Source organism: Cynocephalus volans, chromosome 17, assembly GCF_027409185.1.
Source record: "Cynocephalus volans isolate mCynVol1 chromosome 17, mCynVol1.pri, whole genome shotgun sequence".
NCBI lineage: Eukaryota > Metazoa > Chordata > Mammalia > Dermoptera > Cynocephalidae > Cynocephalus > Cynocephalus volans.
Genome location: NC_084476.1, coordinates 25,038,800 through 25,052,278, shown reverse-complemented (window position 1 = coordinate 25,052,278; position 13,479 = coordinate 25,038,800). Strand labels below are relative to the sequence as shown.

General features: G+C 34.7%; 1 protein-coding gene across 1 annotated transcript in view; it reads right to left on the bottom strand.

Annotated features, from left to right (window-relative positions):
* The window catches only part of SHOC1 (shortage in chiasmata 1), a 100,233-nt gene that overhangs the window by 36,784 nt on the left and 49,970 nt on the right, over positions 1–13,479 (bottom strand). Inside the window, exons 11-13 of the mRNA XM_063082574.1 lie at positions 12,762–13,004; positions 8,850–9,266; positions 187–306 (exon numbers count right to left, since the gene is read on the bottom strand). Of these exons, the coding sequence (XP_062938644.1) occupies positions 187–306; positions 8,850–9,266; positions 12,762–13,004 (780 nt within the window). The remainder of the gene's footprint in view (positions 1–186; positions 307–8,849; positions 9,267–12,761; positions 13,005–13,479) is intronic.

The window sequence follows — 13,479 nt, the reverse complement described above, 5'->3', positions numbered from 1 at the left end:
GGGAAGGGGCAGAGGCAGTGAACAGGGCCTTCGAGGTCTGGAAGTAATCTGAAACTAGGAGTGGAAAGAAGAAATATCTGAAACAAACGAAAAAAATTTCATGGAAAATGAGGTATGTCCTAGATATGCAGGGAAGTAATTTCAAACTAAATAAATCTGAGTGCATTTTAAAAGTATGTAGCATACCTGATGCTTGAATTTCAATAACATTATCTGCTCCCCTTTCCTTATTTATTTTCTCTAGGTTTTTATTCATACAAACAATAGGGCTTTCTTCTTGAAGAGTCAAAGAACTTTCTTCTTTATCTCGAAATTCTAATAAAAAAAGATTAATCTGTGTTGTTCAGGAGAAACTAAATATTACTTTAATGATTTCTTCTAAAATATTATTATAAGGGTTAAATTTCTTCATTGAAACATGTCAGTATTAAATTGAACAATTATTCAGATCAGTGGACCTTACACTCTGCTGGGTAGGAAGATAAACTGTAAAAATGAAGAGAACTATAGATCAGGGTTTCAATCTCAGTTCTGACACTAGCCTCAGTTTCCTCATAGATAAAATATAAATAAATATACTCACTTTAAATATTGTTAAAAGGATTAAACACCAAGTACAGTTCCTGATACTGTGCTACATCATTTCTTTGTGACTTTCCACATACACCTCTTTCTGCTACTAATCTTCTCCTCTGCCCCAAGCCTTCTCTGTCTCCATCCTTTCTTAACTAGGCCATCAGCTTTCAGGCACCTTCTCTAAGAAGTCTTATGTAACTTCCCACCCTACTTCCAGCCAGCACAGTGCCCCTCCTGTTTGTTTCCTCAGTACTCTGTGCATACTTCTCTCCCAGTACTTTCCACACTGTATTGAAATGATCTATCTACATGTCTGGCCTGCTCTATTACACTGGCTAGCAACAGTATCATATTTATCTCAAATGTGTAATTTAGTGCCTGGCAGAGTGTTCAATAAAGTTAGTTTTTTCTTCTTTCCTAGGTATTGAAGAGTATTCAATAATATAATTTTAGTTATTATATCTAGGTAATAATGTCATCCATCAATAATATGATTACAAGATAATTTTAGAAACACATTGCCATCTTGAAACATTTCAATATATGAGCTTTAAATACATGGTTAAAAATATAATAATGAAGTATATCCTAAATTGGATTATGATGCTTTCCAGTAATTCCTTCAACTAACTATAAATAACTGGAAGAGGTAAAATCAAATAATATTATTATTGGAATTTTTGAGGGAACTTAATAAGTTGTAACATTTCTTGTCCCTGAATCAACTGTAAAATAAGACAAGAAGTAAAATATACACCAGAATACTACCTTTATTACTAATAAAGTATAAGTAGGAGAACAGAGCTTAGTTTGAGAGTAAATTGAGCTTACTAACTAAACATCAGAATTAGGCAATTACCCACCTAGTCCTAGGGTATGCTGAACTGGGATAGGATTCTTCATTGGGTGGGGGGCAGGGGGGACTGCCCAGGAAAGAGTAATGACATAGGGAAGCCGAGGAGAATGACTTTCTCCTGGGTAACTCATTCTCACAAACTTTTGCCCAATTTATTCTTTCCAAATTTACAATTCAGATAATTCTTTCCACCCCCCCCCTAGGGAGAATGTATAAAGGGGCAAAGAGGCCAGGAATAAAACACTAATTGCATATAGAAGCATTCCCACCTAACATCAGGAGTACAGAAGCATTCCCATCTAACATTAATATTCTTTTAATTGTTTAGTAAATTAATGGCTAGTTTTTTTTTTTTTATAAGAAAATGTTCTTTTTATCTTTTCCTTCTTTGTTGCTGCTTTCCCTCATTTTCTGTTGCTAATAATATGCTATTACAAGCCAGTAACACAAGTATGACAATCAGAAAAGAATGTCAGTGTTAATTTTGGAGTGGATTCGTTTTTTTACCCCAAATATGAATAGGATTTCAAAAAGTTAACAAATCTGAAAAAAAGAAATCTTTTAAAAACTCCTATTTTTATATCACGTTTACAAGATAATTCTTTATATTTGGTTCATTCTTTTATGCAGAAGTTAGATTTGAATTATGGTGTAAATATTGGTTAGAAAGATCTCAGTTACATATGAAATTGTCACCTATTAAGGTAGATTATAAGGTGGTTAAAGAATTACATAAAAAGAAACTTAAAGGTGAATAAATGTAAACAAAGGATCACAAAATTCTGAAACTTTTAGATACTAATCTTTATCTTCACCAAATATTTCACTGCAAAAAAAAGACTGACTAATATAACTTTAAGCAGATCTATACAAGGCTGTCACATCTTTTGTTTTTTATTTATTTATTTAATTTTATTTTGTCAATATACAATGTGGTTGATTATTGTGGCCCATTACCGAAACCTCCCTCCCTCTACCCTCTCCCCGCTCCCTCCCAACAACCTCGTATCTGTTCGCTTGTCGTATCAAATTTAAGGAATTGTAATTGTTCTGTCTTCTTCCCTCCCCCCAAGTTTATTTTTGTATTTATTTTTTTATTTTTAGCTCCCACAAATAAGTGAGAATATGTGATATTTCTCTTTCTGTGCCTGACTTGTTTCACTTAATACAATTCTCTCTAGGTCCATCCATGTTGATGCAAATGGCAGTATTTCATTCTTTTTTATAGCACAGTAGTATTCTATTGTGTAGCTATACCATATTTTCCATCTCCACTCATCTGATGATGGACATTTGGGCTGGTTCCAACTCTTGGCTATTGCAAATAGTGCTGCAGTGAACATTGGGGAACAGGTATACCTTCGACTTGATGATTTCCATTCCTCTGGGTATATTCCCAGCAGTGGGATAGCTGGGTCATATGGTAGATCTATCTGCAATTGTTTGAGGAACCTCCATACCATTTTCCATAGGGGCAGCACCATTTTGCAGTCCCGCCAACAATGTATGAGAGTTCCTTTTTCTCTGCAACCTCACCAGCATTTATCATTCACAGTCTTTTGGATATTAGCCATCCTAACTGGGGTGAGATGGTATCTCAGTATGGTTTTGATTTGCATTTCCCGAATGCTGAGTGATGTTGAGCATTTTTTCATATGTCTGTTGGCCATTTGTATATCTTCCTTTGGGAAATGCCTATTTAGCTCTTTTGTCCATTTTTTAATTGGGTTACTTGTTTTTTTGTTGTAAAGTTGTTTCAGTTCCTTGTATATTCTGGATATTAATCCTTTGTCAGATGTATATTTTGCAAATATTTTCTCCCACTCTGTTGGTTGTCTTTTAACGCTCTTGTTTCTTTTCCTGTGCAGAAGCTTTTTTTAATCCCATTTATTTATTTTTTATTATATTTATTTTTTCCTTTGGTTGCCCATGCTTTTGGGGTTGTATTCATGAAGTCTGTGCCCAGTCCTACTTCCTGAAGTGTTTCTCCTATGTTTTCTTTAAGAAGTTTTATTGTTTCAGGGTGTATATTTAATTCTTTAATCCATTTTGAGTTGATTTTAGTATGGTGAGAGCTATGGGTCTAGTTTCATTCTCCTGCATATTTATATAATCCCACCACCATTTACTGAAGAGGCAGTCTCTTCCCCAGTGTATAGGCTTGGTGCCTTTGTCAAAGATCAGATGGCGGTAGCTGTGTGGGTTGATTTCTGGATTCTCTATTCTATTCCATTGATCAGTGTGTCTGTTTTTATGCTGGTATCATGCTGTTTTGGTAATCATAGCTTTGTAGTATAGTTTAAAGTCAGGTAGTGTTATGCCTCCAGCTTTATTTTTTTTGCTCAGAATTGCTTTGGTTATGCGTAGTCTTTTGTTATTCCATATAAATGTCTGGATAGTTTTTTCTAATTTCTGAGAAAAATGTCATTGGAATTTTGATGGGGATTGCATTGGATTTGTATATCACTTTGGGCAGTATGGACATTTTCACTATGTTGATTCTTCCAATACAAGAGCATGGGATATCTTTCCATCTTCTTGTGTCCTCTTTAATTTCTCTCAGCAGTGGTTTGTAAGCCTCAGTACAGAGATTTTTCACCTCCTTGGTTAACTCAATTCCTAAGTATTTTATTTTTTTGGTGGCTATTGTAAATGGGCAAGATTTCTTGATTTCTCTTTCTGCATGTTCAAATACTACTGATTTTTTGTGTGTTGATTTTGTATCCTGCAACTTTGCTGAAATCATTTATCAACTCAAAGAGTTTTTTTTTATAGAGGCTGTAGGCTGTTTGATATATAAGATTGTGTCATCAGCAAACAGGGACAGTTTGACTTCTTCTTTTCCAATCTGGACACCCTTTATTTCCTTCTCTTCTCTGATTGCTCTGGCTAGTACTTCCAACACTATGTTGAATAGGAGTGGTGAGAGTGGGCATCCTTGTCTAGTTCCTGTTCTTGAAGGAAAAGCTTTCAGCTTTTCCCCATTCAGGATGATATTGGCAGTGGGTTTGTCATATATGCCTTTAATTATTTTGAGATACTTTTCATCTATACCTAAGTTGTAGAGAGTCTTTGTCATGAACGAGTGTTGAATTTTATCAAATGCTTTTTCAGCACCTATAGAAATGATCATATGGTCCTTATGTTTGATTTTATTGATATGGCGTATCACATTTATTGATTTGCATATGTTGAACCAACCTTGCATCCCTGGGATGAATCCCACTTGATCATGGTGTATAATTTTGTGTATGTGTTGCTGTATTGCATTAGCTAGTATTTTATTGGGGATTTTTGCATCTATATTCATCAAGGATATTGGCCTGTAGTTTTCTCTTTTAGTTGTATCTTTACCTGATTTTGGTATCAGGGTGATGTTTGCTTCATAGAATGAGTTTGGGAGAATTGCCTCTGTTTCAATCTTTTGGAATAGCTTGCAGAGAATTGGTGTCAATTCCTCTTTGAATGTTTGGTAGAATTCTGCTGTGAATCCATCTGGTCCTGGGCTTTTCTTTGTTGGGAGCCTTCTGATAACAGCTTCAAAATCTCTTTTATTGTTATTGGTCTGTTCAGATTTTCTGCATCGTCTTGGCTCAGTTTTGGTAGTTTGTGTCCAGAAATTTATCCATTTCCTCCAGATTTTCAAATTTGTTGGCATATAGTTGTTTATAGTAGTCTATAATGATTCTTTGTATTTCAGAGGTATCAGTTGTAATATCACCTTTTTCATTTCTAATTTTTATTTGGGTCTTCTCTCTTCTTTTTTTAGTTAGCCATGCTAATGGTTTGTCAATTTTACTTATCTTTTCAAAAAAACAACTTTTTGATTCATTGATCTTTTGTATTGTTTTTTGGGGGTTCAATTTCATTAAGTTCTGCTCTGATCTTAATGGTTTCTTTCCATCTGCTAACTTTGGGTTTGAATTGTTCTTGTTTTTCTAGTTCTTTAAGGTGAAGTATTAGGTTGTTCACTTGCCATCTTTCCAATCTTCTGAAGTAAGCATTTAATGTGATAAATTTCCCCCCTAGTACTGCTTTTGCAGTATCCCACAGGTTTTGGTATGATATATCATTGTTTTCATTAGTTTCAATAAATTTTTTGATTTCCTTTTTGATTTCTTCTTGGACCCATATGTCATTAAGTAGAATGCTGTTTAATTACCATGTGTTGGTATGGTTTCCAGAATTTTGTTTGTTATTGATTTCTAATTTTAATCCATTGTGGTCTGAAAAAAATAAATGGGATACTTCCAATTTTTTTGAATTTGTTGAGACTTGATTTGTGACCTAATATGTGGTCTATCCTGGAGAATGATCCATGTGCTGATGAGAAGAATGAATATTCTGAGGTTGTTGGATGGAATGTTCTGTAGATATCTGCCAAGTCCAATTGGTCTAGAGTGTTGTTTAGATCTTGTGTTTCTCTGCTGATTCTTTGCCTAAATGATCTGTCCAATATTGATAGTGGGGTGTTCAGGTCCCCTGCTATTATGGTATTAGTGTCTATTTCCATTTTTAGGTCTAATAGAGTTTGCTTTATAAATCTGGCTGCTTTGACATTGGGTGCATATATATTTGACTGTTATGTCTTCTTGATGGATCAATCCTTTTATCATTATGTAGTGGCCCTCATTATCTCTTTTTATGGTTTTTAGTTTAAAGTCTATTTTGTCAGATATAAGAATAGCTACTCCAGCTTGTTTTTCATTTCCGTTTGCATGGTAAATCTTTTTCCATCCTTTCACTCTTAGTCTATGTAAGTGAAGTGGGTCTCTTGAAGGCAGCATATAGTTGGGTCCTCCTTTTTAATCCAGTCAGCCAGTCTGTGTCTTTTGATTTGGGAACTTAATCCTTTTACATTAAGAGTAATTACTGAAAAGTGTTGATTTACTCCTAGCATTTTACTGATTTTTGTTTGGATGTCTTAAGTGTCTTTTGTTCCTTTCTTTCTGATTTACTATTTGTCTTCTGTATTTGTTGGTTCCTTGGGTTGTAGATAAACTTTTTTTTTCTCTTCATTGTTGGCATTTTTATTTTACTAGTAGGTGTTGATTTTTCTTTAGTTTTTAATGGCAGTGGTAGTTATTTTTCAGGCACCAAACCCAGTACTCCCTTGAGAATTTCTTGTAAGGGTGGTGGTATGGTAGTGAACTCCTGCAGTTTTTGTTTGTCTGAGAAATATACTATTTGCTCTTAATTTCAGTAGAATAGCCTTGTGGGGTAGAGTATTCTTGGCTGGCAATCTCTGTCTTTTAGTATTTTGAATATATCATCCATTCCTTCCTAGCTTTTAGGGTTTGTGATGAAAAGTCTGATGTTAGTCTGATTGGGGCTCTCTTATAGGTGATTTGATGCTTCTCTCTTGCAGCTTTTAAGATTCTCTCTTTGTCTTTGAGTTTTGCCAATTTGACTATAACGTGTCTTGGAGAAGACCCTATTGGGTTGAATTCAGCTGGGGATCTTTGAGCTTCCTGAATCTGAAGATCTGTGTCTTTTCCAATAACTGGGAAGTTTTCTGCAACTATTTTGTTGAATATGTTTTCAATGCAATCTTCTTTTTCCTCCCCTTCTGGAATACCCACGACTCGGATATTTGAGTTCTTAAGGTTGTCTGATATCTCTCTTAGATTTTCTTCAATGTTTTTAATTCTTTTTTCTTTTTCTTTTCTTTTTTTTTTTGTCTGCCTGTGTTATTTCAAACAGCCCATCTTCAAGGTCAGAAGTTCTCTCTTCTGCTTCTGCAAGCATGCTGGTTAAACTCTCTGTTGTGTTTTTTATTTTGTTGAATGAATTCTTCAGCTTGGCAAGCTCTGCTACATTCTTTTTCAGGGCACTGATTTCCTTGTACATTTCTTCTTTCTGGTCCTGTATACTTTTCCTCATTTCATCGTGTTGTGTAGCTGAGTTTTCTTGTATATCATTTAGTTTCCTTAGAATTATCACTCAAAATTCCTCGTCAGACATTTCACGGGTTTCTTGTTCTATAGGATCTAGAGCTTGAGAGTTATTACCCTTTGGGGGTGTACCATCTTGATTTTTCATATTTCTGTTGTCTTTTCTTTGATGTTCAGTCATTGTGGCAGAAGATTTCACGGTCCAGTGGTTCGACACCATTGTCTGGCTACGATGCTGCTGGTGCTGCCAATTTGGCATGGCTGCCTCAGTGCCTGCTTGGTCGCCCACTGGCACCTTGGGTGTGTGGTTACCTCGGGTCTTGGGCGTCTCCAGGGAGGTGCCTCTCTGGTTGGCGCACACTTGGCTGGGCTGGGGATGGAGTCCAGTGGCGGCGAGGCCCACTTGCTGGGTCATGCACTGGCACCACAGGGAGCGTGGTCTCCATGGGTCTTGAGCCTCTCTGGTGGGGTGCTTCTCTGATCAGCATGCACTTGGCTGGGCTGGGGATGGAGTCAGGCGGTGGCAAGGCCTACCTGCTGGGTTGCACGCTGGCACTGCGGGGTGCATGGTCTCTGTGGATCTCAGGCCTCTCTGGCAGGGGGCCTCTCTCCTGAGGGCTGGGAGGTTCTGTTTTGGGGGTTCACCAGTCATCCACGGCTCTGCTCCTTATTCCAACTTGAAGATCACCTCAGGTTTGGTAATGCAGCATCTAAACATTTCCTCATTTTTTGTTGCTCTTGGAAATGCGTAGAGCACTGTGGCAACACAGCTTCAAGGAGGCACAATCCAAACCCAGGATCTGAGAAGCAGAACTGCCCTCTGTCACGTCTTTCGAAAAAGTATATGCAATCATCATGACACTAAGAATTGAAGATCTTGTGTTCATTAATAGCATATAGAACAGTAAGATCTACCTATGCTCTAAGTCACATAATTATTTTTGTATATATTTCACCAGGGCAACCTATGTCAAACTTATTCTAGAAATCCTATTTTTACCAGAAGTGAAATGACATGACACATTATGTTATCTTTGATGTGGTTATAAGCAATGAATGCAAGACAATTACAACTCAAACAGCAAATCTTTGGTAATGTTAGAAAAAGTACTAAGCAATTAAATGGGCAAGGAAAGTTCTTAAGTACACTAAATCAAAATATTGACATAGGGCTTTCAGCTAAAAGAGAAAAAAGAATGACAGAATGATGAACAAAAGTTAGAAAAACTATGAATTTGGATGGCCAAGTTGTAGAAAGCAAGTTTTATAGTAGTAGCTTTACTTACAAATTCAAATGCACTTTAAAATTTTTTGGAAAATACATATCTATAACTTTATCTAAATCTATACCTATATATTCATATCTATCCCCATATATAAGAAATATCATGAATCAATGCCATTTTCTTTGACTATGAAAAATAATATAATTTTATCTAGAAGAGATTTATTTCTTTGCCTTCTCAAATAAATTATGCACTTAGTTCTATCATATCTATGCAAAATATTACTAAATTACCCACCATCTTTTTCACTAGTGTCTGTGACTTCAGTCTTTGAGGTACACATCTTATATTTATTTCGTAGCATAATAAAGTCACTCAAAAGGTCCAACTCATTCTCAGGCTTTTTACCACTTTCAATCAATGCTTTTTTAATTCTTGAAGGGGAAGATGATTCAATAGATGGTACTGTGCAGTCAAGTTCAAAGTGATCTTCATTTTCTTTCTTTTGGATTGTTCTATAAATTAGTTCTTGATCTTTCTTTGGTTTTTCTTCTTTTGTTGGTCTTGTCACAGAGATATATTCATCAGGAAAACACAGAGCTGGTACTTCTTTTACCAGAGATGGACTCTTTTGTGAAGGCGATAAATGCTCATTTGCAGATTTCTCACTAGTAAGTACAATAGATGAGGAACAACTTTTATGTTCTGGCCATGCTGAAAACAGAAAATAGAAAATACCCAAAATGAACTCCGTGCCTAAACAAGTGTTCCATTGGGGATTAAGATAACTTTTAGTTGTGTTTTTTTATTAATATAATTTGATCCTTAAAAGTACTTTGATTACTACCCTGAAAATCAATTTTCTGTCAAAATAAAATAAAATTTTAAAAACAATAAAATTTAGCATCTCTTTTTCTTGCTATAGGAACCAGGTTACCTGTCAAAGAAGGAATTACAGGATGCCCTATTGCTAGTAGGCTTACAATGAGTCATGCATGGCCTAGGAGGTAACATTTACTGTATGAGTCAAAGGTTTACATACCAGGCAAGCCAGAGACTGAAAGAAAATACTTGCAGTACATATAAGTGACAAAGGACTCTTACATAGAGAACTCTTAAAACAACATTGAAAAAGCAATCCAATTAAAATATTAGCAAAAGTTTTGAACATTTCTTTATATAAGATATGCACATTCTACAGCATGGGTGAATCATTAAAACATGCTAAGTGAAAGAAGCCAGTCACAAAAGGCCACTTATTGTATGATTCCATTTATATGAAATGTCCAGAAGAGGCAAATCTGTGGAGACAGAGAATAGATTAATGATTCCATAGCTGGACAGTAACTGCTAATGAATATGAAGTTTCTTTTTGGGGTGATAAAAGTGTTCTAAAATGGTTTGTGGTGATAAATGCACAACTCTGTGATCATACTAAAAACTACTGAATGGTATACTTTAAGTGGGTCAATTGTATGGTATATGAATTATATCTCAATAAAGCAGTTATGTATTTTCTAAAAAAGATATACAAATGGCCAATGAGCATGTAAAAAGATGCTCATCATGATGAGTCATAAGGGAAATACAAATTAAAACCACGATGAAATACCATGACACATCCATTAGAACGGCTAAAATTTAAAAGACTGCCAATACCCAGTGTCACCAAGGTTATAGAGTAACTGGAACTCTCGCAATTGCTGGTGGGAATGTAAAATGGTGCAATCACTTTGGAAAACAATTTAGTAGTATCTCATAAAATTAAACATATAACTATGATAAGACTCAGCAATTCTACTCCGAAATATTCACTCAAGAGAAATGATAACGTATGTCCACAAAAAGATTTGTACACGAATATTCATAGTAGTTTATTCACAATAATAAAAACTGGGGAAAAAATCCCAGAGAGCTGATAAGTAAACTGTGGTACATCCATATAATGACACATTCCTCAGAAATAAAAATAAATGAACTAGTGATATACACATCATGGATGAATCTCAGAAATGTTATGCTGAATGGAAGAAGCCAGACACAAAGGAGTTCATACTACATGATTCTATAAATGAAATTCCAGAACAGGGGAAACTAATATATAGTTACAGAAAGTAGACTAGTGGTTGCCAGGAGTCAGGGGTGAAGGTTGGTGGGGGAGAGGGATGGTATAGAGGGAGAATGACTGCAAATGGGCACAAGGGAACTTTTTGGTGATGAAAATATTCTATATCTTAATTATGGTGGTAGTTTCACAGGTATATATACTTGTCAAAATGCATCAAACTGTACAGTTAAAATGAGTGCAATTTATTATATGTAAATTATACCTCATAAAGTTGATTTGAAAAAACTTAAATGCCTATAGGGCCAACTAAATAATGTCAATGAGTGAAGTATATGGCTAGTGCTTAAATCATAGTCTTTGTGAGGATCAACTTTGTAATCTTTTCTTCCAAAATGTGGTCTATAATTTTGTTTTATTTTCTCATTTAATAGAGATATTGGTATAGAAACATTTCATTTTTCTCTTAACTACACTAAATGTAAGACCAAAGAGTAATGCTAAATCCCAACTAACACCTGTCCTCAAGTCATGAGTTCTGGAAACTACAGCGAGCTGGAGAGTGCATGTTCTTTCTAAAGTTGTGGGGTGCTAACAGCCGCAGCCAATTGTTGCCATATAAGAATCTGAGTCCAGTTCTTGGAATTTTAAAAACAAACTCAAAATACAGATCATATATGTGAAATCCCCCAAATTTTAAAGGTTGATAACTAATTAAAACACTATATGAGTCAATAATGTGTGGGTTGAATAGGGCCTGAGTGCTACCAATTTGCAATCTCTGAGATATTCTTTAGAGATAATCTGGTATGTTTAGCAGGTAAACAGGAACTGCTTATTTCACTTTTCTGATTATTTTCCTCTACTATTCCCTCTCTAACCACCCATACTGACAACTTGGCTGTGAGCTCCAGGTATAGTTATTGCTTCCTAAATTTCATAATTATCATAATTTTGGGGGGTATTAAGGTGAATGATACATTTTATTTTAACCTCAAATTAGTTACATATCATAATAAAGACTACATAGTTTTATAGATTTAATACACTATTTGGATATTTTGAAGAACCCATAAAATCTTCTCCCTTTTCTTTGTCTAGCAATTTGACCTAATCTCTTTTAAAGTTCTTACTCTACCATGGGTACTATCCAGGCCTGGAATAGACTGGTATCCATTTGCTTGATATAGTCTCTTTATCTGTCTTCCTTTCGACCACATCCAAAGCTTTCTATGTCTTCTGTCTTTGAAACACTCCTTGCTGATAACAACTCTCATCCCAGTTCCTTATCTTCTTAGACCAGACTCCCAACACACATAAAAATTTTCTATAATTCACTTTTAAATATACTTATTACTCTATAATAAACTAAATTTAAACTTTCCTAAATCCTTTAAGATCAAAATTTACTAATTATTCCACAAATGAATTTTAAAACAATACATATATATTTCAAAAAGGTATAATTCATGCTAAGTATATTCCATTTACTACAATGGCATATATAGCAACCAAAATAACTCAAAAGGTTGACACTCAAAAGACATTTCCCCCTTCTTACATTGTGTAAATAAAAAATGCTAAATTAGTAAACTTTTTAATAACAGTGGAAGATTTTCTGTTGTTGAAGAGAGATTACCAGGTATTATCGAACACCAAAGTTCAGCTGTCAGGTCAAAAAATAAGTTACTATAAAATTCTGGCTTCTGCTTAAGCTGATGTAAACAGAAACTGTGCTGTCAATTTAATCATTTATAAAAGAAAATCACTTTTTGTTGGGCGAGGGGCGCTGACTGTTACAGGGATCAAACCCTGGACCCTGGTATTAGCACCGTGCTCTAACCAACTGACTAGCCCGTATCAAAGTCATTTTAATTGCAAATGGCTAGAAATTTAAAAACTAAGACTACAGAATTTTAGGACAGACCAGAATCGTAGGATTGGCTAGTCAAAATTCCTTATTTTCTTAAGGAAGAAAATGGAGGCTATAAAAGCCCAAGGTCATAAATTCTGGCAGAACCAGAGCCAATATTGAATGTTAGAACTTCGTTATGTTTTCTCCATCACCTAGAGGAAATCTAGTAACTAACATTTTCTCATTCTGAAAATGTTCATACAAGTCATATTTACTATTATGTACTTACATTCTAATTGAAGAACTTTTGTAAGCAAAAATATCTCTATTTTAGTGTCATTAGAAGATAGGTCATCATAACACAAACATGTATTCAGATGTTCCACAGTTTCTGTCATTATCGGATTTAGTCCTGCTTGTTTCCACCACTCTGCCTTTCCAGGATTAATCACAAGCCTTTCCTCTTCGACAGAAAATATCTTTTTCAAATATGTAACTGAATATTGACTGTCAGGCTCTTGAATTCTTGGCACTTAAAAGAAAAAAAACAAATCGAAAAAATAAATCGTCAGAAACAGTCTACAGGGCAAAAGAATAGAAAAACACAATAAACAGAACCAAACCAGAATTTCTTTATGAAATATATTTTCACACATTAGGAAATAGGTGAAACTTGAAGCTATATCTGGTATTTTCTATCCAAGATACTAATATTTTAAAAAGTTCAAGCTAATATAGAAGTCACATAAAGGATTTATTTCAATCCTTGATATTTGGAGATATCAAGAAGTTAAAATTATTCTAATATTTAGCAGGAGAAGGAACCATTATTTTGCTTGACCAATTTAAATTACTATATTAATACATTTTGAATAAGTAATATAAGATTTATTAAATCAGAAATTCTAATTCATTATAATGATCTAAACAAGAAAATATATTTCTCCAGATTTAATATGACTATCATCTTAGACACTATGGTACAGAGCTTACAGGTTCATTGCTTT